We start from the raw sequence: 26,891 nt of genomic DNA, 5'->3' as shown, positions 1-26,891 counted from the left end.
TGCCTGCCACAGTGTAAGTGCTTAATAAATGGCTGTTTTTATAGCTTTGGCGAGCTTTGCTACCTGTTCTTTGCCAGAGGACAACATAGGCTGAACAAAATATCAAGAGACACAAGTTGTCCTTACAGCTTCTTTTCAGGAAAAGGATCTGCACGTAAAAATAGAAAATAATCAGGTTTCACGGCAATGGGTGCCCTCCAACATCCCCCCACAACTGTTAGCCCAGTTAACACCACCAATCACCAGGCTTCTGGTCAAATTCAGTGCCTAGAAACTAGGCAAATGTTAGATTTAATTTCACTAAGTCCCCCAAAGTCATCCCTTATTATTAAAACTTACAGGCCACTTCAAAGTAGATGTTAGACCAGTGAAACACAACCTTTTCCAAATCTCTAGTACTCCCGAGGACTATTTGTAAACCCTCATATGGATGAAAATAACTCCTCTGTGCCCTAATCAACACAGCCACTGGGTAGAAAAAGGTTGACTTCTGATGTGATAAAAGCAGACTGACTCCTGCTCTAGCTCCAAGGGGAGGGATGGGGGATGTGGGCAGGCAGGGCAGATGGCACTTGGCAGCGCTGCTGAGGAGCTGAAGGCCCTGGGATCAACTACCCGCAAAGATAATAGCATGTTTCTCCAGAAGCAGTGCTTGGCAGAAGTAATAACAGTGGCTCAGACTATAATCCAGTTTAAAGTAGAAACATACGACATATATCAGGCTGAAACATTTTTTTAAGTAAGACTAAATGCAAAATAATAGCCATAGTCCAAGTAATAAAATAAATAAATTTACTTTTCTGCCCCCATCCCCCGCCCCAGTGTAAAATCTTACTCCTTTAGAGAAAGGAAGCAAAGCATTTGGCTATTCTGAAGAACAGCCACTTGGGTTTTACCAGCCACACCTTTATTTCCAGCTGTCCTGAATCACGCCATTTGGTGCCCTATGGCTCTGCAAGGCATTAGAAAACATTCAGAGCTGGGTGCAGTGGCACATTCCTGAAACTCCAGCTACTCAGGCAGGAGGATAGCAAGTTCAAAGTGGAACCCCTGACAACTGAGGGAGATCCTGTCTCAAAATTACAAAATAAATAAGTAAGTAAATAAAAAGGGCTGGATATATAGCTCAGTGGTAAAAACCCCTTGCGTTCATTCTGCAGTGCCACCAAAATAAACACTTAAGAGAATTTAAAAATTACTGGCTGGTAATTAAAAGGCATATCTATCTTTTTAATATATATATATTTTTAGTTGTAGATGGACACAATATCTTTATTTTATTTATTTATTTTTATGTGGTGCTGAGGATAAAACCCAGGGCCTCACACATGCTAGTCAAGTACTCTACCACTGAGCCACAACCCGAGCCCCAACATATCTAATTTTTTTTAAGAGAGAGAGAGAGAGAATTTTTTAATATTTATTTTTTTTTAGTTATCGGCGGACACAACATCTTTCTTTGTATGTGGTGCTGAGGATCGAACGCGGGCCGCACGCATGCCAGGCAAGCGCACTACCCTTGAGCCACATCCCCAGCCCCAACATATCTAATTTTAATAGGCCTTTTCCCCCTTCTTCCACACCTCTGTAAATTGTTTTACATTACTCTCACACTATCCAAGCAGAAGCGACCCTGGCCCCAAAGATGAGTCAGAGTGCTAGAATGCACTGTGTGACAGGCCTTAAGCCAGCAATGAGCACTTATGCAGTTGTGACTGTTGGTCCTCAAAGGCTCTGGAGCGATCACATTAAAAGTATGAATTAAAATAGTTCTTAACCTCCATCAATATTTAATCTAACCCGGGACAAGTCAGCCACAATTCAGCTGAGAATGAGAATAGCAAAATTCTAACAAAACCAAGGAGCCAAATTTATGAATCTTTGGAGCAGGTCGGCATGTTCTTATTTTGCTGACTCCCTGACGGCTCTCACAGGGAGGGGCTAGGGCCTCTGGGTTGCCAGATGCAGCTGAGGCAGCGGTTCCCACTTAGAGCATCCCCTGCAGGGATGAAGCACTGAGTCCAGGAGAGCTTACCTAGGAGTTCAGTTCCTGACACTGACAGATCTGCCCCTCTGCAGACAGAAAGACACACCCAGTCCTCACAGAGCAGCTACCTCAAGCAATCTTTTCATGTCATCCTACCAACCTTAGCAAGTTAAGCTGTAACTATGGAGGGAGCAGAAAACTAAAGCTGTGGTCATGGGCTTCAAAAGTGTCACGTTCTTTCCCAGCCTTGATGTCATGCAGGTAATTTCTTTAGAGAAAATAAAAAATCTATTGCCAACTCAGTGATCGATGATGCCAGTGCACCAGGTACCCCTCCTCCTCATCCAATGAAGATGGCATCTTTGGGAAACTGAAAACACTTTTCACCACCAGAGCCCAGGGTCTCTCTCTTCTTTTCTATTCATTCATAAATAAAAGGGTGTAATTTATTATAACACCAGCCGAGAGTTAAAAATTGTTTTATTTTTACTGAGGAAAAGCCATCACTATTTTAAACACCCAGCAATCGGGAGCTCTGTGAAAACAAGAAGCCACAGACAATGCTCAATTTACTTTAGAATCACTTTTCTTATTTCAATTCTGCTTCTTTCCTGCTTTGATACTAGTCAACTCAGTTCACGCTGGCCCTCAACACAGCTTCCAGCTGAATGAGAGGACCTATGGCAATCCCAAGTGCACCTACCAGGAAATATCTTTTACTAATGTGGTGCCTGGATTAGAATCCCAGCTATGCCGCTCAGAGCTTTTGTTTCCTCATCTAAAAATGAGATGACCTCTGCAAAGCACCTGGAAGCATGTCTAGTACTTAACTGTTAAAAACTAACTCCAGTATATACCTGACGGCATCACTTTGTCAAGTATACACTTTGGAGCTCAAGCATGCTGGCTTTTAAACTTAGCAGTGTATTCGAAAGCCAAATATAAATATTTAGGATTCTATCATTTTTAAATTTCCCCTTTAGCATAAATTTGTATCCATTTAAATATAGTATTAAGATTTTTCAAAGCCCTTTGTAATTATTTTTCACTACTCCTCAAAGGGATAACTCCACCCCTGCTCACACACACACTGGGGATTCCACAAGGCAAACGCTCTATAATGGAGCTACATCCCCAGACCTTTGCCCAAGCTGGTCTCGAACTTGCAGTCCTCCTGCCTCAGTATCTGGGATTCCAGGCATGCGTTACTGCATCTGACCATCACCCATACTCTGGACCACAGATTCCTTACTTATTCTGCCCTCGGCACTTTAAAATGTTCTCCATACCACTCTCTATGCTGTCTGGCCATCTTTCCAAATCTCACCTACCCTTTGAAAAGCCTTTCCTTTAACTCCACCTCCATTTCATCTGCTTCTCTTACTGCACACCCCTCATCATTTCCCTTTGCAAACAAATTATATATTCTCTACTAACTAAATTCATACTTCATCTCGGCCGAACTGTTCTATGACAGCCCTGTGCCTGTTTCATCTCCCTGCTGCACTGAAAGCTCCTAGTGGGCGGGATCACATATTTTATTCCTCCTGTGTCTCCTACCACAGCCAAATACATTCCGCTCTAGATGTGCATAGATTTGTTAATACTTAGGGATGACTGTCTATACCCTAATGAAATTCTTAAGGAGCCCTAAGATATGGAGATGACTCAATTTGAATCAGAAATACTTTCATGAAACTTTGGTTCATATAAATACTTTTGAAATAAGATTCTGCACAGATTAAGAGAAAAGGGAGACCCCAAATACTGACATTTTCAATGAGTTCTAGCGACTTCTAAATGATCCCAGGGTCCATAAAAACATCCCAAGAGCTCATCAATTTCAAGAAATACCTCAATAGCCTCTCGTCATGGTCCAGCTTTTCCAAAGGAAGCAGCTAGCTGATGAGACCTTAATTAAAGATGGCAGGAAAGATGAGGACGAGACCACCATACCCTCTGGATGATATCATGGAATTGATGAAAAGCATCAGTCCCCAAAGAAGAGGACAACAACCACGTCACAATGCAGGAGATGAGTGCAGTGCCCTGGCCAGGAATGTCAGCCCTCTCCTGAGACTGTAGCATGGCTCAGCAAGACAGCTCAAAGCTGCCTAAGGGCTTCCTGTGCAGAGAGCAGTGGAGTGACTGATTTTGCTTCTTTCAACTTTCATCTTCCCATCAAATTCAGCTGCCTCAAGTTTCCATTCTAACAAGGCTGCTCACTACCCTTAGAACAGTCACAGACTCTAAAGGATTAAATTTAAGAAAGAAAAATTTAAAGACTCCGGAGAATTATATAAGTTAAAAGAAAATCTTTATTTAAGAGTGTTAAGTCCTTCCTCAATACAGCAATATTGTCGGCCAACTTACTCCTGTCATGTCCTATACAACTAACATGACTGCACAAAATCCTCTATAAAGACCATCAATCAACATATCAATCCATTCTGTTACCACTGCTCAATAAATTTCCTCTTATGACATCATGTGAAGAAAGACCACTCACATCACCAGGTTTCTTAAGTTGTCTCTTGATCTAAACCATATATAAACCACTAGTCAGAAAAATACCATTTTACAGAGCAACTTGCCTCTCAAATAAACAATTTTATTTTAAAAATTGAGGATGAATACCACCATGAAGCAAAACTCGACTTCACAGTCTATGTAGCTGTACAAGTGGGACACAGGGCTTAAGTGGACAGCATTTTCCATCAGAGAAGAATGCAGGGGAATTCTCCCAATACTCAACCACACAACACCTGCCACCATGAACTATCAGCACCAGGGCTTCATCAACCAGCCCCAACCAACAACCAGGAGCCACCGTCACCTTAGCAGGGCATGAGGAAAACAGACCAAGAACTCATACAGCTAGAAGGGTATCTCACAACAGAGTATTTAAATTCTCGGCTAACATTTCTCTCACTTATCTCCCACATTTGAAAAGTCAAAGTATCACTTGAGCCACGCTGGGTTGTGGGTAAAGAGGTCAATGGGCCATAACAGATTGAAAAGACGTCAACAAGACATGCAAACACGGTAAATAAAGTGAAAGTCCAACAACAATAATAAGGACAAGATAACTGAGTTTCTCTTTCTACTCACAGGGGGAGCACCCCAAACAATCAATTAGAAACAAATCCCAAGTGTGTGTTGTTGTGCTCTCAGCTTTGTTTTCATCCACACTGGAAGCATGGCTAGTGATATTTTGACATTTGCTTTTGTTTTTGTAAATGCTAATGGTTTAAAAAAAAAAAAAAGTCGGTCTTTCAACATTCAAACCAGAACAGAGAGATGGGAGTAAATTATAAAATGTGGATGCAGCAATATCCACAAGATGTGGGGTGGGGGAGGGGAGAAGGGGTAGGCATTTGTGTTGCTGGTGTTGGCAGAAGAGGTGAGCAGTCTCACAGAGCCACCTCCACTGAGTGACAGTCAGGATTCTAGGTTTGCCAAGAAGGGGTATCACGAATCCCAAGGCCCACCACCTATCCCTTCTCCTCTTCTCCGAGGGCACCTACCTTACTGTAAGTCACTACTGATAAGTTGTTTGCGTGACTGCTGGGGGACAGATTTACAGAGTTCTGTGAGAGTCTATTCTGATCTTGCTCGGTTTGGTCAGGAGCAGGAGCCCATGTGTTTTTGCTGATCGAGTCGAACCCGGAACCCCCAGGGTCTTTTAAGTTGTTTTCATCTGATTGTCGGTTCTTTTGGGGAGAGGCAAACGGGTTGAAGTTTCCTTCTACCTTGCGATGAGGCTGTGTGTTGAACTCCGTTTCAAAAGATGACAGCTGCTGCGTTACTCCTAACAGTCCACCCACCTCCACACTGAGAATCACCCAGATGACATCTGAAATGAAAAGGCAACTCATATCAATGCCAAGCACACCTCTGAGGCCCAGGCAGCCATCATCAACCCCCCCCCCCACCAAACACCATATAAACAACAGAAATCATTATCTATATGATAGCTTTTAAAAGCTTGCTGACAAAGTTGTCAAGAGCATTTGAACTGCATGTACTTCTATATTTTTAATGTAACGGTAAGTACAAACTCTGGTATGGATGTGTGGTGAGAACCATGAAACTCTTATTTGTAAAAGCTTACAAGTTGATTCTGATTGCACAGCTATTTTTGGAACTCATTACTCCAGAGAACAATGAAAACAGAAACTAAAAAACTATCTTTGCAAGATCAACAGCTTTTTGTAAGTTTTACATTATCTGTTATCCTGCATATGTTCAACTTAGAAATTCAAGGAAGCCATAGTTCATAAGTCAAAAAATATGACTAAAACTGCAACATATTAACCTCTCTTTTTAGGCTAATTTAAAGTGACCATATATTGTCCAAACTAGGACAACTGAGAGTAAAAAAGGGAACTATTAATAATCACACGAGTAAGAGGTGTAAACCAGCACTAACCTAGCCAAACTGGGACATATATGACTCTATTTTCTCAATCCATCTGATCAAAACACACCATAACTTTGGAAGGCCTCAGACTTTCTACAGTAATCCAATTGACCACCAACTTTGTTTTTGTGTAACACAGGAAACCCTACTACCTATATATACTGAACAGGTTTTCTAAAAATAGGCACCATAGATCCTTAGGTCATAATTCAGTTTCTGATTTTCTCAACTCCCAAAGCTAAGGATTCAGACAGAAAAATAAAGTAGCTATTTTTCTTTGGTATTCAGGACCTCACTTCAGGACATTCCTGCTGAATGCTTTTTAAAAAGTAAGCTACCGAGGACTGGGGCTGGGGCTGGGTGGTAGAGTGCTTGCTTAGCATGTGTGAGGCAATGGGTTTTATTCTAAGGACCACATATAAATAAATAAAGGCCTTTCAATAACAAAAATATCTAGGAAAAAAAAAAAAGGTAAGCTACCAAGCTGGGCATGGTGGCACACGCCTGTAATTCCAGTATCCTGGGAGGCTGAGGCAGGAGAATCACAAGCTAGAAACCAATTTCAACAACAGTGAGGCGCTGAGCAACTCAGTGAGGCCCTGTCTCTAAATAAAATACAAAATAGAGCTGGGGACATGGCTCAGAGGTTGATGGGGGCATCCAATCCCTGGTACACCCCCACCCCACCATGCTCAAAGTAAGCTCCTGAAAGGCCAGTAAACTTTTCAATATTTGAACCCTGTTGAAAACAACTGTGAGAAACTATCTAGGCTCCCAAATAGGTGCTGAAAGGGTGACAAGAAAAGGCAGATACATTTTGTCAGCTACCTAGAAATACAGTAATATATGTCTAGATCAAACAAACTAAAAAAAGACAATTAAGAAAACTTGAGGAATTCCCTCTTTGGTTTACTCAATTTTTAATTTGGGTTAAAGCAGGGGAACTCAGAATGTTATACAGCCATAATAGTTAAGTATGGTGATCCGGTAGCCATATTGAGAACTGGTTGTACCAACCACCAGAAAGCCTAGTAAATAGAGATGCAGTGACATCTTCTGTTCACTTCTGGAATTAGCAACTCTTCAACTTGGAGAAGGGGAAGCTAAAGCCACTAGCAGCACTAGCATGACTCACAGGCATGGTCACCCCCCACCCCTTCCAGACAATGCTTACCATTAAAGAAAATGTAAATGTTCACACAAACTAGTGCACCTACTGATCTAGCGTTGTATGTGCACCATCCCACTTAGAGATCTGGGCAGTGCCAGGAATGGTGGGTCAGAGGACTTATGTTCAAGATTCAGAGTTAATCTCATGAACCAACATAGTAAAGGCCTTAAAGAACAATCTGAAGGCAGTCACCTGAGGGAGAGTTGCTCCATGCTCTCTCATCCTAGATTTTTAATCAGAGGTACCATATTCTACTACTGTTCACTTTTCCCAACTCTTTGTCTTCTATCCATCTATTTTAAAAATTCTTTTCTGAGTCTATAAATTCAGCATACTCTGGACAGATCATGTGCTTCACTCTCTTAGCTCAAGAACTAAATGCTTATGAGAATGGACGCTCTTTTGAAAGCCATTATCATTGAAGGAAACTAACGACATTTCTTCCCCTGGCTTAGAGAACTAAAGCTTCTCTAACTCACTGGGTCTTATTTCACTTAAGCCACCTCTTTGCCTTGGCTGTTGCACTGATTCTACACAGTAACTGTGGAAGAAAGATCATTTGAGAAGCCCCTGATTTATAAACACCAATTCTGATCCACTAAAGTTATCACCATCGTGGGTCATCAGCAATAGGAAAGTATGCCTTCTGTGTGGTACAGTTTCAGGCCTGTAGATGGCTGCTGGGCCTTGCACTCCAGAGTGTATTCACCCCCTGCATAGTATACGTATATTTGTACTCAAACAAACAAAAAGGTAAAGATGGCCCAAAAGGCTTGTTTCATAGAGGCTGGCCATTCCCAATTTGTGCCTGAATGACTTGATTACTGAAATAAACTGTTAGCTAGATATTTATCAATCACAGCCTTTTAAAAGAGAATCAACCAATGAAACTGCTTCAGTTTCAGGAGAAAGAATCTGAATGATACATGCATACCCATGTTTATAGCAGCACAATTCACCAGAGCCAAACTATGGAACCAGCCTAGGTGTCCATGAGCAGACACCTGAAATTATGGAATTACATCATTTGCAGGAAAATGGAACGTCAGATCATTATGTTAAGCAAAATAAGCTAAACTCAGAAGGTAAAGGGTCATATGTTTTCTCTCATGTGGAAGAAAGGAAAAGGAAAACAAAGAGGGAAGTGGGGATTTCATGAAAAATCAAAGGGAGATCAGCAGAGAAAAGGGCACAGAAGGAGAGAAGAGAGAAGTGCTGGGGAGTGGTACTGACCAAACCATACTGTCAGGCTGTGTGGTGTATAAATACCACTATTATGTTCAACTCTAACACACAGTTATAAAAAGAAAAAGAAAAGTGGAGGGCGGGGGGGCAAGAAGACATCCCAGAAAAGCAGTCAAGAAGATAGAAACAAGTACCAAATAAACTTAGTCAGAACTTAGTAAGCAAATGGAGAAACATGATTTTAAAATGTCTAGCCTTCGGGTGACACCTGAGTCAGAACTTTGCAGATAGAAGGCTCTGTGAATATTATACCATCCAATTAGGCCTTTTTATAGATGACAAACCTTATTATTAAAATATAAACTTCCTTTCATAGAAATATACAATAAATTACTAAAGAAAAACCATACCCTTTTTATTTCTTAAACTTAGACTATCTAAAGTGTAGAATAAAAGGAAAATACTTTACTCAGACGGAGCCCACGTCTATAATCTAACAGATCACACTGATATGCAAAGACCTCTCAGATTATGGTAAGAATGCTTTTGAAAATCTGGCATATCTAAAATTAGGTAACACAATGATCAAATTATATCAAAATAAGCACGAACAAGCATCTACAATTTGCTAGTAAAATAAAATTGTTAAAAATCAGTATAGCTAGGTGCGGTGGCGCACACCTGTAATCCCAGTGGCTTGGGAGGCTCAGGCAGGAGGATCCTGAGTTCAAAGCCAGCCTCAGCAACTTAGTGAGGCCCTGAGTAATGCAGTGAGACTCTCTCTCTGAATAAAAATATTTTTAAAAGGACTGGAGATGTGGCTCAGAGATGGAGTGCCCCTGGGTTTAATCCCTGGTACCAAAAAAATAAAAATAATTTTCAGTGATAAGAATTCAGCCTTTGATAAAACTAGACATTATCTCATCCCTGAATAACACCTTTGGTATGGAAGATAACAACTTGTTTTAAATCAATAAAATTCTATCATTCTGCTCTGCAGGTAGACCAACTCCATCAAGAACATGTAGGCTGTGAAATTCAGAAGGCCAAGGGTTGCATGTTTTCTCTCATACATGAAAGCCAAAGAGGAAAAAGGAAAAGAAAGGTGGGCAGGATGGGAGTCTCAGGAAAACTGGAGGGAAATCAGTAGAGGAAAGGCACTAAAGGGAGGGGGAGGAGACGAGAGAGGGGAAATACTGGGGAATAATACTGGCCAAATTCTATTGTTATATTGTGTGCATGTACAAATAATGTAACAACAAATCCTACCAATATGCACAACTATAATGCATAAATAAAAAATATGGTTAAGAAAAGATCATGAAGACTCTATGTTAAAAACACAGATTCCTTGCCTCTATCTGCAAAGAATTAAAACAGATTTCTATAGAAAGTCTAATAGTTCATAATGACAACTATAAAGAAGAAAACAAAATAAACCCTCAATTCCTTTTTTATTCATTAGTTGCTGAGCACAACAGAGTGCCAACTCTGTAGAAACTGGAAATCAAAGGTGAAGAATTAAGCATTTAACCAGCTCTTTTGTAGAAACTAAAATTCAATAAAGTTATCATTGATGAAGAACTGTCCCCAAAAACAAGTATGAAAGAAATCACCCCTTTGTAAACTCTAATTAAATGACTCTAACAATATTCAACAACGGTTTAAACTATCAGGCAAAAGGCTGGTATCGAGGCTATTACAACTTGAACTCTCTGATTGATCTTAACATCATTAACAGCTAAATAATTCTGAGTAATTGAAACAAATTGGAAAGAAAAGACGAAGTCATTCCTGTTTTCACAACTTACTACAAGGCTACAGTAATCAAAACAGTGTGGTACTGGCCAGAAAAATAGATATACAGACCAATGGAACAGAATAGAGAGCCTGGAGACAAACCCTCCTGTTCATGAGGCAAATAATTTAGACAAAGGTGCCAAGACCATTTAATGGCCAAAGGACATTCTTCAAAAAACGGTGCTGGGAAAATGAAAGAATGAAGTTGCACCCTGACCTCATACCACCGACAAAAAGAAACTCAAAAATGACCACAAACCTAAATATAAGAGCTGAAACTATAAAACTCATAGGGAAAAGGGGAGTGGGACGAGGAAAAGATTCCTAACACTGGATTTGGCAATTACTTTTTTAGAATATGACATCAGAAAAAAGTAAAATTTTAAAATATATTGGATATAAAAGCTAAAACTTCCATGAAATCAATAGTGAAAAGGTGAATCATGAAATGGAAAAAAAATACAAATCACATATCTGGATGGGGATATAAATATCCAAAAAGACTACTACAAATCAACAGAAAAAATACCCAATTTAAAATTGGGCAAAGGACTAAATAGACACTTCTATGAGGATACACAAATGTGTAATAAGCACATGAAAGAGATTCAATGTCGATAATCATCAGGGAAATACAAATTAAAAGCATGATGAGATAACATCTATCATACATCAGGGTGGCTAGGATCAACATTCAGAAAATACCAAATGTTGATGAGGATGTGGAGAAACTGGAACCCTAATACACTACTGATGGGAAAGTAAAATAGTACAGCTGTTGTGGAAAACAGTATGATTCTTCAAAAAATTAAGAGGTAGAAGTGGAATTGCTAGATATGTCAGTTCTAGGTATACATCCAGAAGAATGAAAACAGAGTCTCAAGGAGGTATTTGTATACCCATGTTGGTAGCAGCATTATTCACAATAGCCGAAAGATGGAAACAACTCAACTGTCCACTGAAAGATGAATGGATAAACAAAATTGTAGTATTTACATACAATGGAATATTACTCAACCTTAAAAAATGGAAATTCTAATATATGCTACAATATAAATAAACCTTGAAGACCTCATGTTAAGTGACATAAGCCAGTCACAAAAGAATGAATGCTGATTCCACTTACGTGAGGCACCTAAAGTAGTCAAAATCATAGAAAGCAGAACGGTGGTTTTCAGAGGCTGAGAGGAAGCATGGGAACTGATTACTAATGGGTACAGAGTTTCAGTTGCAAGATCAAAGACTTCCAAGGTGTACGTTGGCAATGGTTGTATAACAATGTAAATGTACTTAACTCACTGAACTGCATACTTACAAGATAGTCAAAACAATAAATGCTGTATGTTTCCCCAGAATCAATCAAAATAAAAACACCTGAGTCCCAGTGACTTTGATAGTGTTGAAGGTCAATCAGTAATTTACTATAGATAGAAGTAGAACTGGACATCAGATTTTGTTTTGTGTTGTTTTGTGGGGTTTTTTTTTCCTTTCTTTTTTTCCTTGTTGTTTCAAGGATTGAACCTAGGGGTACTTAACCACTGAGCAACATCCCAGCCCTTTTTATTTTTTATTTTGAAACAGAGTTTCCCTAAGTTACTCAGGGCCTCATTAAGTTGCTGAAGCTGGCTTTGAACTTTCAATCCTCCTACCTCAGCCTCCTGAGCTGCTGAGATTACAGGCATGTGCCACCACATCTGCCAGAAATTAGGTCTTTTTAATCCTAATGTTAATGCTTATTACCTTTGATACCCTGTAGCACTCCCAACCAGATGTAGCTCAGTTGGTTTTTTTTGTGTGTGTTTTGTTTTTGTGATACTGGGGATTGAAACCAGAAGCATTCACCATTGAGCCACATTGCCAGCCCTTTTTTATTTTGAAACAGGGCCTCACTAAATTTCTGAGACTGGCCTCCAACTTGCAATCCTCCTATGTCAGCCTCCCAAGTCTCTGGGACTCAGGGGTACAATACTGTGCCCAGCCCAACTCAGTTTTAAGTGTCCCACCAATCAGGAAATAATACCTATGGAGACAATTTTTCCTAACAGAAAAGATATAAATATTAACATCCCAATAATATAAACTTCTACACCCTACTAACTAAGCATAATCAAAGTGCATGGTATCACAACTGCAGAAAAAAAATAGCATGAGGGACTGGAGTTGTGGCTTTGTGGTAGATGGCTTGTCAAGCACGTGTGAGACAAGGGGTTCAAACTGCAGCACCGTATTTAAAAAAAAATAAATGAAGTTAATTAAAAAATAGCATGAAACTATAGTTAAGAACATAAAATAACTAAAAATTCACAGTACAATTATGTTAAGGATAATGCAAAGAATCAAAATTATGAGCCAGTTGTATGTAGTTAGCATACAATAGATTAAAACTGACCTTTTAACAATCATTTTGGTATTAATGCTTAAAAGCACTTAAATATAAAATTGGATAAAAAGGCTTAACATTTAAATATTCCTAACTTTATATATAAACAAGAAGGGGGAAAGTTGGTATCCTTACTCCCTTCACTACTTCAGCAGAAGTTCTCAACCATAGTGACTAAACTATAGAGACACAGGTGTGTCTTGATATCTGCATTATTTTCATCAAAAGGCAATTCAAAATAAAATATTCAAACAAGTACTTCCAAGGTAAGTAGTCAGTACAATAACCAGAAAGTCAACTACTGGACTTACCAACCAATTTACCTAATTCAACATTAAATGTCTGTTTAAAAAAATTTATCCAAACTCTTTTTTCTGGTCCACATCTTTCTAAGATAAAGTTTAACTTTACAGAGCTAATGTGTTTGTCTTAAATACTTAAGAGCAAAATAGTAAGACACATACCACTTGCCTTTTTTAAGAAATTCAAACTCTACCTTGGACATAACTATGGAAAAAAGTCTATAACAGCATTGCTGATGGTAACTAGTTACCCTTGGTGAGTGCTTTTTCTTCCTAGAGATGACATAGTATGTAAACTGTGCCCAGCCTAGGGGAATTGCTGCTTCTGGTTTCAAGGAAATTCTTCACAGTCAATGACCAGCTAGACCAATGCAAGAACTAGTAGAATAAATAAAATAGTAGCCATTTTAATAGTATCTATTTTATCCCTTCAATATTCTTGCCAATATTGCTTCTCCGGCATCAAATTCACTGGCAGAAATCAAAGACAACGATGAAACAAAAGTTCCTAAATGTTTTTTCTTCTCTCTCCTCCTATTCTTTATTTTTTTGGTCTTGTCTTTTGTTGGCAAGGGGTTGGTGGGGCCAAGGATTGAACCCAGGTGTACTTACCCACTGAGCTACATCCCCAGGCCTTTTTCAGATAAGGTCTAAGTTGCTGAAGCTGGCTTTGAACTTGTGATCCTCCTGCCTCAGTCTCCCAAACTGCTGGGATTACAGGCGTATGCTACCAAATCAAATGTCTTTGGTCTTACCATTTTGCCAAGTACCTCATATAGGCCAAGATGTTTTCCTAGCTCAAATGTTTCTTAATGTTCATTATTTTTCTTACTGAGAAGCATTTTTCAATATAATTCATATTTTTAGAGCAGTTTTAGGTTGATAGTAAATCAAGAGAAAAGAAGAGAGATTTTCTGTATACTCCCCTTCTTCATTTATGTACAACCCCCACTATCAACATGCCACACTACACTGATACACTATACAAAAGTGATGAACCAACACTAAAGGCCTAGATTTACATCAGGGATCACACTTGGTAGTGTGTATTCCATGGGTGTTGACAAATGTACAGTGACATATCTCCACTGTATTGTCATTCAGTTAAAGTTCTTTATACTCTGATTTTTCATCCCTCCCTACCTCTAACCCCAGCAACCATTTAGGTTTTTACTATATCCAGTTTTGTCTTTTCCAGAATGTCACTGAACCATTCAATTCACAGTCTTTTCAAAGAGGCCTCTTTCATTTAGTGATATACATGTAAGGTTCTTCCATGTCTCTTTTTATGACTTAATGGCTCATTTCTTTTGAGCATTAAATAATATTCCACAGTGTAAATGTACCAGTTTGACCATTCAGCTACTGAATAACATCTTGGATGCATTCAAGTTTTGATAACTTTTGACTAAAGCTGCTATAAACACCTATGATCAGGTTTTTGCATGGACCTAAGTTTTAAACTCATGTGAGAAAATATGATGAACCACATGGCAAGAATATGTGTAGCTGGGGCTGGGGATATGGCTCAAGCGGTAGCGTGCTCGCCTGGCATGCGTGCGGCCCGGGTTCGAGCCTCAGCACCACATACCAACAAAGATGTTGTGTCCGCCAAGAACTAAAAAATAAATATTAAAAAAAAAAAAAAAGAATATGTGTAGCTTTGGGAGAAACTGACAATCCACCTTTCAAAGTGGCTGTACCACTTTGCATTTCTCACCAGCAGTGAATGAGAGTTCTTGCTGTTCCATATTCTCACCAGCATTTGATGCCGTCAGTGTTCTGAATTTTGGCTGTTCTAAAAGATATGTGGTGATATCTTGTGGCTTTAATTTCCTGATAACATATGTTTATTTGTCATCTGTGTACCTTTAGTGAGATTTCTGTTCAGGTGTTTGGCCCATTCTTTAACTGAGTTGTTCATTTTCTTACTGTTGAGTTTTATGAGCTTTTCTATTTTGGTAATGATTTTTTATCACATGTCCTTTGCAAATATTTTTCTCCCAGTCGGTGGCTTATCATCTTCTTATTCAGCAGTCCCTTTTGCAGAGAGAAGCCTTCTGTGGCAGGTGTGTAAGGTCTATGTTCAGATTCACCTTTTTGCAATATGGATGTTCAGCACCATCTTTTGAATAAAAGACTACCTGTTCTCTGGTATATTTCCTTTGCTCTTTTGTATTTCTATAAGTCTGTTTCTAAGTCCTCTGTTCTGCTGATCTATTTCTTTTTTAAAAATATTTTTTTAGTTGCAGATGGACACAATATTTTTATTTATTTATTTTTATGTGGTGCTGAGAATCAAACCCAGTGCCTCACAAGTGTGAGGTAAGTACTCCACCAATGAGCTACAATCCCAACCCTGATCTATTTCTTTATTCTTTCTTTCCACAATAATTGCAACTTTATAAGTCATCTTGAAATCAAGTGGAAATGGTCTTTTTCCTTTGGGGGCTTTGTCTGGCTTAGTGTTCTCTGAGCTTCCTGGATCACTGGTTTGCTTTCTGACACTAATTTGGGGGAAATTCTAAGTCATTATTCTTTCAAATATTTCTTCTGTTCCTCTTTTCCTTTTGACATTCCCATTGAGCACATATGTTACCTTTTGCAATTGGGCCATAGTTCTTAGGTATTCTGTTCCAATTTTTTGCAATCTTTTTCAGTTTTGAGATTTCTATTCACATATCTTCAAGCTCAAGGATTCTTTCCTCAGCTGTGTCCAATCTACTAAAGAGCCCATAGAGGCACTCTTCATTTCTGTTACAGTGCTGTTGCCGTTTTATCTCTAGCATTTCTTTTTCATTCGATCTTAGAATTTCCATCTCTCTGTTTACGTTATAATCTATCTTTCATGTTCTTTCTCTATTGTGAAGGTAGCATGCTATTTATAGTTTTTAAAAATTCCTGATCTAATAATTCTGACATTTCTACCAAAAATGACTCTAGTTCTGATGCTCTTCAATCTCTTCAAATTGTGTGTGTGGTTTTTTGTTTTTTTTTTTTTTTTTTTTTTTTTGCCATTTAGGATGTCTCTCTTGCTCAAAGGTAGACATGAAGTACTGGGTTTAAAGGAGCTACAGCAGCCTGGTGTAGTGGTACATACCTATAATCCCAGCTACTCAAGAGGCTTAGGTAGGAGGATTGCAAGTTTGAGGCCGGTCTAGTCAACTTAGTGAGACCTGGTGTCAAACTTAAAAAAAAAAAAAAAAAAAAGTGGGGACAATGACACCAGGTGAAGTTCAGTGGTAAAATGCCTCTGGGTTCAATTACCAGTGTGTATTTTGGGCCTGGGGAGGGGGTGTTTTGCAGTAAAAAAGCCTTTGGTGATAAAGCAGAGTAGGTGTGAGGAGAAAGGTAATATTCCATAGTCCCACAATTAGGTCTCAGTCTTTGGTAAGCTTTTACTCCTGGACTATGTGCTTCACCTGTGTTGCTCAATTTCTTCCCCTTAAATGGGACAGATGGCCAAAGGGGGTAGGCAGGGAGAGGGGCTCCTTTTCCCAGGTCAGGTCAGTGAGGCACCAGAGGACAGTTTCTCCTGGGGGCGAGCCTTGCTAAAAAGAACACAAGGCTCTGGTGGCACTTTTCCCCTTCCTTCGCCAAGAGCATTGGAAAATACTTCTCCAATATTCACTGCTAGAACCTGGAAGAACCCCTGGAAGCAAAACTCACAAAAGCTTGGCGGCCCTTGATGACTAGTGTCACATGGGAGTTTCACTCTGTTAGGTTCCTGTGCAGGTGGCTGCTTGTAGGTGCCTTGAGTAAGCTGGGACTATATATCAGACTATCCAACTTCTGATGTTGTGGCTTGCCCTGTGACCTCACATCTCTGCTGGATCTAAGAAGAATTACTAATTTTTCAGTTTTTTAGCCTTTTATTCATTAGGATGGAGTAGCAACTTCTAAGCTACTAACATGCTAAAGAGGAAATCAGAAGCTAGAAAGCATTTTTTTTAAACCAAAGGCATTGTTGAATATTATTTCCTGTTATTTCAGCACACATACTTCAGAGGTCTCCCTCACCTGTGCAGTCTAAATCTCTCTCTTCCTTCAAACATCTACTGACACCCATTTTATCATGTGGTTCATTGATATCCCCTAAAGAGTTAAAAACTACTTTTTATCACCTTCAAATACCTAAGAATAACTCCAAATCAAACAACCTCCTTGGTCCTTTGAAGAGGCCAGTATCTGTGAGCATGAAAATGTAACTGCTCCTCACTTTTTATAATGCATCAAAAACTCAAACAAATCTCCTTTATGAAAGAAGTTTTCAGGATTCAGATCCTCCCCTCCCAAATTAGTTACACTGAGATGCTGGAAATTCCATATCCAGTTGCATTCAATACCTTTCTTGTTTTATAACTTGGAATCTCTGCATCCCCTTGTAAGACTCCACCATGATCCCAAAGTAAATACATCATTAGGATATCTAAGAGAGAAAAACCTTAAGAAACTCTTCAGACAACTTAACAACTGGGGAGGGATTCCTACACACAGGGGTCATGACATAGTTCTTTTAATAACAACCACCACCACCCAACACTTATTCAATGCTTCTAATACAGGGAATTGTTATAAAAGTAAAAACTAACCAAACAAAAGTACAAATGGTTATGTTGTAATTAGATAAAATGAACTTAAGAGCAAAGAAAATTATTAGGAAAAAAGAGGGATATTACATAATAATAAATAGGTCATTCACCTAGAAGAAAGAACAATCCTAAATGTGTGTGTACCTAACAAAAGAGTTTCAAAATACATGAACAAAAACCTGACAGCTGAAAGGAAAAATAGATAAATCCACAACTAGAGCTGGGCACTTTAACTCAACTCTCTCAGGTATACAGAGAACTAGTCTAGTAGGGGTTTAAAAAAAAAAAAAAAGAAATCTATGATATTCAGGAATTGAACAATAGCGGCAACCAACTAAATCTGATAGTTTAGAGCACTCCATTCAAAAGTAGCAAAATACACATGCTTTTGAAGTACACTTGGAATATTCACCAAAAACAGACAATACCCCAAGTCTCATCTTAACAAATTTTTTAAAATTAAAATTTACAAAGTATGTTCTCTGACCACAATGCAATTAAGCTAGATACTACTAAAAAATGTGTGGAAATTTTTCTAAAAGCTTAGAAATAATCCATGAGTCAAACAGGAAATTTCTAGGGAAATTAGAAAATAATTTTGAGGGTAGGAGATGTGGCTCAGTGGTAGAGCACTTGTCTAGCATGTGGGAAGCCCTGGGTTCAATCCTCAGCACCACATAAAAATAAATAAATAAAATAAAGGTATTGTGTCCAACTAAAATATAAATATATATATAAAAAAAATAAGGGCTGGGGATGTGGCTCAAATGATAGCGCGCTCAACTGGCATGCACGTGGCACTGGGTTCAATCCTCAGCACCACATAAAAAAATAAAATAAAGATATTGTGTCCACCTAAAACTAAAAATAAATAAACATTTAAAATAATAATAATTTTGAGCTGCATGAACATGAAAACAGAATTTCAAAAGTTATAGAGTGCTGCTAAAAGCAACTGTAGAGGAAAATTCATAGTACTAAAAATATCTGTATTATAAAAGAAGGCTCAACTCAATTACCTCGATTTCACAAAGAAAATGAACAAAATAAATGCAAATTAAATAGAAGGAAAGAAATGATACAATCAAGAGCAGAGTTTCATAAAACTGAAAAACCAAGTGAAAAAAAAAATCAATGAAATCAAAAGCCGGTTCTTTGAAAAGACCAATAAAATTGAGAAATGTACCAAGAGAAAGGACAAAAAGAGGAGACACAAAATATCAAGAATGAAAGCGATTATCACCAAATAACAGGCATTAAAAAGATAACAAGAGACTATTTCAAAAACATTATGCACATAAATTTGATAACTTAGGATTTTAATTATGAAAATAAATTGAATTAGTAACTGAAAACCTAAACCTCCAGACCCAGAGTGTTTCACCTGCAAATTCCTTAGAAGAAAAAATAACAACAATTCTATAAAATTTTTTACCCCAAAACGAAACAAAAAATTGGCACAACATATTAGTAATGATAGATTGCACTCTCCAACAGCAGGCCATTAGGCACATGTGACTTACTTGAAATGCAGCTAGAGCCACATGTGGAAATGATAATATAGTTATATTTGAATTAAATACAATGTGTTATTAAACATTTTAAAATGTCTTCAAGTAAGTCTTAGGTCAGAATAAGATCTATTTTCTTAGTCATTTCTGATTTCCAAATATAAAAGAGAAAAATCAAAATCAAAAGGAAAAGTCACATTGAAGTAGCTATTAAGCCAAAGCCTACTCTAGAATTCAATTGCTTTCAAGGCCATGTCAAAACAAAGTACAAGCAAAGCTCTTAGTAAAATCCTAAGAGGAAACTAGAAGGACATTGATCACTACAAAGAAAAATTCAGAGGCTAGCAGTAACAGGCTCACAGCATTTCTTCCTGAGACCAAATGTCCAACATTCACATTCCTTTTATAAAGAAAAAGAAAGAAAAGCATAAGCTCTTTAAAGATAAAAGGGGGAAAAATAGAGCTAAAGAAAAGTATTATTTCTCCCTAGATAAAGATTAGAGAATGAACTAATTTCTAACTGAAAAATAACTTTACAATTCCAGAGGAAAAGCCATTATGTGGAGATTAGAGAATGAACTAATTTCTAACTGAAAAATAACTTTACAATTCCAGAGGAAAAGCCATTAGAGCATTATGTGGCTAGTCAAAGCATTATTACGGGAACAGAATGCAATTTGCTTTTCAGTAAGAGACTATTCTCTTCAAAGATCCCCACCTTTAACTACAAGGCTAATAGATGGTTTCTAAAAATAATGTTATGACCACATTCTGAGCACTAATTAAAGAAAATAAATTGCATCAAGTATTAAGATATTAGATAACACCATTTACAGGTCCTATACATCGTTTTAGACACCAATCATCATTCTGTTAAAGAATAACCAACCACATATTAGTTGTAAAGCATGTACTGAATTTTGAAAGGAAATTATGCTTGCTTCCTAATTTATAAGATAATTAGGCTCTAGTCTGATCTAGGGGCAATGACATTTACTAAAAATTCCCATCACAAAATTTTTTTTTTTTTTTTGAGAGAGAGAATTTTTAATATTTATTTTTTAGTTCTCGGTGGACACAACATCTTTGTTGGTATGTGGTGCTGAGGATCGAACCCGGGCCGCACGCATGCCAGGCGAGCGCGCTACCGCTTGAGCCACATCCCCAGCCCCCCCATCACAAAATTTAAAAATTCAGAAAATTTTTGTTAAGAATTTCTCATTTGAAACATTTTTCAAATGAGCATATAAACATCTTTCTATGTGAGAAATTTTAAGTCTTACTTTTTTCCCCCTAGTTTTAATGTTTTTTTGAAATCATTATGAATCATACAATCAATGTATTAATTTAACCTGTAGTGGCTTATCCCCTTATCTCCACAAGAAAAGTAATAAGTAAATCAATGAAGCATTAAAATTATTGCTACATAAGAATCAAGCAAGTGTGGTAAGTTCTATTTATAAATGCTGTATTATGATGGCTATATTCTCTAAGTAAGTAAAAATACTCTTTAATTAGATCTATCCTGATGTATAGCACTTATTAATAATAAATACTTAAAAAGCAATTATAATAGGAAAGTTATGCCTAAGTATTTAATCTTAAAAGAGCCAATGGTCTTATAACTATGTATTTTCCTTTTAATATTAAATATATTGATATCTCATTTTTATTTTTATTTGTAAATGGCCACAATATCTTTTTTTTTTCTTAATGCTGTGTTGACAATCAAACCCAGTGCCTCACATGTGTTAGGCAAGCTCTCTACCATTGAGCCACAACCTCAGCCCAGTATATTGATATCTTAATAAAGAGTATACTTGGGCCAGGGAGATGTGGCTCAAGTATTAATGCGCTTGTCTGGCATGCTCGGGGTGCGGGGTTTGATCCTCAGCACCACATAAAAATAAAATAAAGATGTTGTGTCCACGGGGAAAAAAAAAAAAAGAAGTATACTTGCTTAAAAACATTTTATAAGGAACTATGACTCCCTTAAATTTAGAATCGTTAGAATTTAACATTCCAGAACAGAGACTTATCAAGAAGGAATCTAGCTACCACAGGAAAAAAAAGTGCTGCTTTCAAATTATACTTTTGCCTTCCTTTCAAATTCATGTGTGTGTATACAGGCACACTCCTGTTGAGGAATAATAAAACTAATTATACAGTGAACAATACACATTAACAATAATCATAGCTTAATGACAAATTAGTCTAAAACTTTGATGCTTCACACCTAATACATGTAAATATGTTGTTAAACAGCGCACCCCTTCAGAAGAAATTGCTGCTTCATCTGATTTTTTGCTTTTCTATAGTTTGTAGAGGTTCCAGAACCACACATCTGCATTTTATCTATTTTCTTGGTACTGGTGAACCCAGGGGTGCTTTACCACAAAGCCACATCCCTAGCCCTTTTTATTTTGAGACAAAGTCTCACTAAGTTGCTGAGGCTGGCCTTGAACTTCTGATCATCCTGCCTCGGTCTCCTGAGTTGATGGATTACAAGAGTGCGCCACTGTGCCTAGTACATGTCTGCATTTTAGAAGTTAATCTGAACAAAACAGTCATTTCACATTACCCTTTCATTTCTTATATTATTTATATTTATACTGTTTTATTATTTACTTATTTGCAGTTTGGGGATTGAATCCAGGGGTGCTCTACCACTGAGCTACATCCCCAACCCTTTTTAATCTCATTTTGAGACAAGGTCTCACTACTTTGCTGAAGCTGGGCTCAAAATTATGATCCTCCTTGCTTTAGCTTCCTGAGTTGCTGGCATTATAGACATGTACCAACATGTTCGGTTTACTTTCTCTCTATCTCACGCACAACTACCTTGACAAGATCACCAAATAATCACCACCACCTGGTAGCAATGAAACAGATTTCCTTCTCTGAAGGTGAACTAGTCTATCATCTCATAACATGAAAATATTTTAGAATTTCAGATCTCAGTTACATTTTTAAATGGCCCTTTCTAAAACATTTCTCATACAAGTCACAATCAGCTTAGCTAGCATTTCTCTCATCAAAGGTAAAAATCTTATTTTCAAAGTATTGCTCATATATCTGACACTTAAGAAATCCAGAGATCACAAGTGAAACACTGAGCATCTTATGGTGAGGAGACTAGAAGCAAATAAAAGAAGACGTTTTGAGAACAACATAAAATAATGACATTTTAAGGTGAAAAAAAAAATGTTAAAAGGTCAAAAGAACTAGCCGAAATGCCAGGCAGGATAGCATGTAAGTAGAAGACACCATGGATTCTAGAGAGGAAGTCCATATACACAAAACCAGAGCTTCTTTAATAACACCATCAATTAAAATAAAAGAGGCATAAGAAGAGAAACTTTGGGCGGGGGTTGTGGCTCAGGGGTAGAGCGTTCACCTCGAATGTGTGAGGCCCTGGGTTCAATACTCAGAACCACATAAAAATAAATAGATAAAACAAAGGTATTGTGTCCAACTACAACTAAAAAAAAATAATAAAAAAAAGGGAAACTCTCACATGACCTGGCTAAGGAGGACACGTTATAAAATGGAGAAAAGAGAAGAACTTACAAAGATTTTAGGAAATACACAATCTGTGCCTTACATAGAATACTCAGTAAGTTTCCTAGTATATTGTGGTTTTGAAGCTAGGAAAAGGTTTATCTCTAACCTCTGAGAAACTAAATGAATAATGTACAAATATATATTCTACATGTGAAATGTCTCTAGGAATCCATGTGAGATATTTAATATGAGGGACTATCTCAAGTAGGAGAAACACCCATCAGCACAAAATAACCAAGGTATCACTCAACATTAGCTTACTTCAAATGAGACCCCTATAGTTTACAGAAAATAGTTAGGATGCAGGGATAAATCTCTAGGAGAATTTGGATGAGGACACTATGCTAGAAGGTGGAGAAGCATGCTGCTGTTGCTGCTCAGGCTAAAGGGGGATAATTCATGCTGCTTACTCAATGTCCAGAACCCAAAGTCCTAAAGTGTGTGTGTGTGTGTGTGTGTTTTAAATGATCTTGGTTATTGATTTTATCTTTTTGTTTTTACTTTTTAAAAAAATTTTAGATTTTATTTATTTACATGTGGTGCTGAGGATCGAACCCAGGGCCTCACACATAGTAGGCGAGCATTCTACCACTGAGCCACAACCAGCCCTGTATGTGTGTTTTAAAAAGCAGGAGGAATTTGTGGAACAATGACATCTATCCAATTGCCTAAGAGAAACCCTGACCTTAATCCCACCTTCAAGTCCATTCTAGACCTGAATAAAGGACTCGGGGATCATACATCCCTCCACCCTCATCCAATTCAACATGTGCAGGCAAATTAATAACAAAAATGACAAAATTACTTTTGTAAATTTATAACTCTAATTCATAGCCAATCCATAACTTTTACTAGACCTCAAGCAAATCACTTGTTTTCTCTGGTTTTCAGTTTCCTCATCCAGAAAATATGTCCGTTACCCTCCTAAGGACATGTAAAAAGTCTATTACAAACACTTAACATACATACACTAAATACTAAATTTGCTAATACCACTATTTGCTAGTATTTGCTATTCAGATAAAATCTAAAAAGTTAATTCTTCTGGTGGGATAGTATGATGGGGGTATCAAAGTCAGTAAAAAGAATGCTGGAACTCACAAATAATTGTGTTGAGAATCAGACACTTACTGATCCCCAATCAAAAGAGTTAGAAATTTGTGTGGTAGAGAACACTTTAGGTCATCAGATAACAGTTATTTAATGGGAAAGGGCTAGGAATCTTTTGTGTAATATGCTCACATGACGAAGAACTATCCACACAACATGCTAACTCTGAAACTGCACAACCTATTAAAAATAAAGAGGAAAGGGGACACTTGGTAAATTATTGAAAACAGCAAAAATTCCTTTTGATGAAAAGATGAACTGAAGCAACATTAAGAGTTATAAAAATACCCAGGCATGGTGGCACACACCTGTAATCCCAGCAACTCAGGAAATTTAGACAGGAGGATCACCAAGTTCAAAGCCAGCCTCAACAACTTAGCAAGGCCTAAGCAAGTAGTGAGACCTTGCCTCAAAATTTAAAAGGGGAAGGAGGGCTGGGGTTGTGGCTCAGCAGTGGAGCGCTCGCCTAGCATGTGTGAGGCCCTGGGTTCAATCCTCAGCACCACATAAAATAAAATAAAGATATTGTGTCCATCTACAACTAAAAAATAAATATTGAAAAAAAAATTTTAAAAGGGGGGACTGGGGATATAGCTCAGTTGGTAGAGTTGTTTGCTTCACATACACAAGGCCCTGGATTCAATCCCCAGCACCACAAAAGAAAAAAAAAAAAAAGAAAGAAAGAAAAAAAGAGAAAAAATCTCAAAATTTAAAAACTGCTAGGGATGTGGCTCAGTGGTTAAGCATCTCTAAGTTCAATCCCCAGTACTCCCCCAATAAAAAAGTTATATAAGAATAGAGAATGGATTCTTTCTAGTAAAGACCATCTAAAGACCACCCCATCAAAAAAAAAAAACCTTTGTTGTTAAAACAGAAAGATGAGGCACAGAGGTCACCTAGTGTCCAAGCAAAACTATAGTCCACACTCACCATTCCATTCCATTCAAGGAGCGAGTAAGCTGAGGGTGAGCAAAAAATACTGGGAAGAACCAGTCATAGTTATTATGGTAGTTTTTTTTTTTTTCCCATGTATTCACAATTGTACTATGGTATGTGTGTGTGTGTATGTGTGTATATGTTTATACACACATGGGGGGTTGGGGCGGTGCTGAGGATAAAATCAGGGCCTTGCACATGCTGGAAAAGTGCCCTAGTACTGAGCTATGCCTCTAACCATATATTCACTGTTAGTTGCTTATCTCGGATACTGGAATGCGTTTTACAATCAATAGTGATTTGGATTCAGAGAAACAGTAGTCTATAAAATGAAATTAAAACTCTTTACTAAAGCAGATGAAGGTTTACAATTTATACTTCATAGTGCTCTGCAGGTCATCTCAGAGGACAAGGAAACATAAGACAAGGATGTGCCCAATTCCACAAAACAAGTTTCATTTTTATCCTTTCCCTTTCGGGAAATTCCCGAAAGGAGGCATTCATATATGCTTTAATCCAGAAAAATGCCTAAGAAAAATGCTTGAAAACCACAAAATCAGATAAATTATTAAGATCCTTTGAAGGTATCAGCTTCCACGAAGTACCAAAAAGTAATTTAAATACAGTAAGACCAAAAAGGGCTTTAAATGCTTTATCACTCCCAAAGCTAGTATATTTATAGTCCATTGACATCTAGAATCTTTCATGGTTGCTTCAAGAATAAAGAATAAAATTTAATGTCCCATATAGCGGTACTTCTAATTTAACACTAAAACACACATAAAAATACTAGAGTTCTCAAACACTGGAAAACACAAAGCAGTAATTTTTTTCATCCAAGGGATTTTTTTAAATTTAAATCATGAACATAGTCTTCCTCCCTCCCTCAAAAATGTTGACATTCCCTTAAAAATTTACTGGTAACCATACTTTGCTCTGTACTGGGCTCAGGCTTTTGAAGCTACAAAGATAAATCAGGCATCACCTTAAAAGTTTAAAGGAAAATGAGACAATATCGTTATTAATCAGTAGAAAAGGGTAAAGTACCAAAGAGAAACAAAGGAGTATGACATGAAAAGATAACACAATGGAGCTGAGCAGTGGGAGATATTACCTCCAACCACAGGTAAGGTTCTTAGTAGAGGCCACCTGTAAAGGGAGTCCTGAAAGGAAGGAACAAATAATCTCTCTGCATTTTGATATGTGATTACATTTTCATTTGGTGTTCAATCAATACTTCACTTTTTTTTTTAAAGAGAGAGAGAGAGAGAAAGAATTTTTTAATATTTATTTTTCAGTTCTTGGCGGATACAACATCTTTGTTTGTTTGTGGTGCTGAGGATCAAACCCTGGCCGCACGCATGCCAGGCGAGCGTGCTACCGCTTGAGCCACATCCCCAGCCCAATACTTCACAATTTTAACAAGTTAACAAGCCCCTGAAATAACAGTGCTTTAAGTATAAAAACAAGCAGGTGCACATTAATAAAAAGGGGAGATTAAGGGCTGGAGTTGTGGCTCAGCAGTAGAGCACTTGCCTTGCACACGTGAGACCCTGAGTTCAATCCTCAGCACCACATAAAAATAAATAAAATAAAATAAAGGTATTGTGTGCAACTACAACTAAAAACTAAATATTAAAAGAGGGGGGTAAATTTCCTTGGGGTAGTGCAGAATAACGGGGGGGGGGGGGAGTAACTCCATCAGGGCCTTGAGGATGATCAGGAGTTTGTCGGAAAGGGAAAGAAAAGGATATTTCAAGCAATGGGAAGAACATGAGCAAGGGCATGGAAAAGTGACAACATGTGGCATCTTAAGGGACAAACAATGACGGAGTTATGAGTTTTATTTGACTAAATACAAATAAAAATGAGGCCAGACAGTGAGGTGTTTTAATCACATGCCAAGGAATTTGGCTTCATTACAGTAGGC

At 37.8% G+C, this 26,891-nt stretch overlaps 1 protein-coding gene across 4 annotated transcripts in view; it reads right to left on the bottom strand.

Moving 5' to 3' along the window:
- Ilrun (inflammation and lipid regulator with UBA-like and NBR1-like domains) overlaps window positions 1-26,891 on the bottom strand; it is an 87,720-nt gene that overhangs the window by 13,137 nt on the left and 47,692 nt on the right. For 3 of the 4 annotated variants that reach the window (XM_078020173.1, XM_040282498.2, XM_005318786.4), the window contains exon 4: window positions 5,515-5,843. In XM_078020173.1, the coding sequence (XP_077876299.1) occupies window positions 5,515-5,843 (329 nt within the window). The remainder of the gene's footprint in view (window positions 1-5,514; window positions 5,844-26,891) is intronic. The other variant, XM_005318788.5, reaches the window with a different exon arrangement.

This window comes from Ictidomys tridecemlineatus, chromosome 8, assembly GCF_052094955.1.
Source record: "Ictidomys tridecemlineatus isolate mIctTri1 chromosome 8, mIctTri1.hap1, whole genome shotgun sequence".
Classification (NCBI taxonomy): Eukaryota; Metazoa; Chordata; class Mammalia; order Rodentia; family Sciuridae; genus Ictidomys; species Ictidomys tridecemlineatus.
This window is presented reverse-complemented; position numbering and strand designations above follow the sequence as displayed.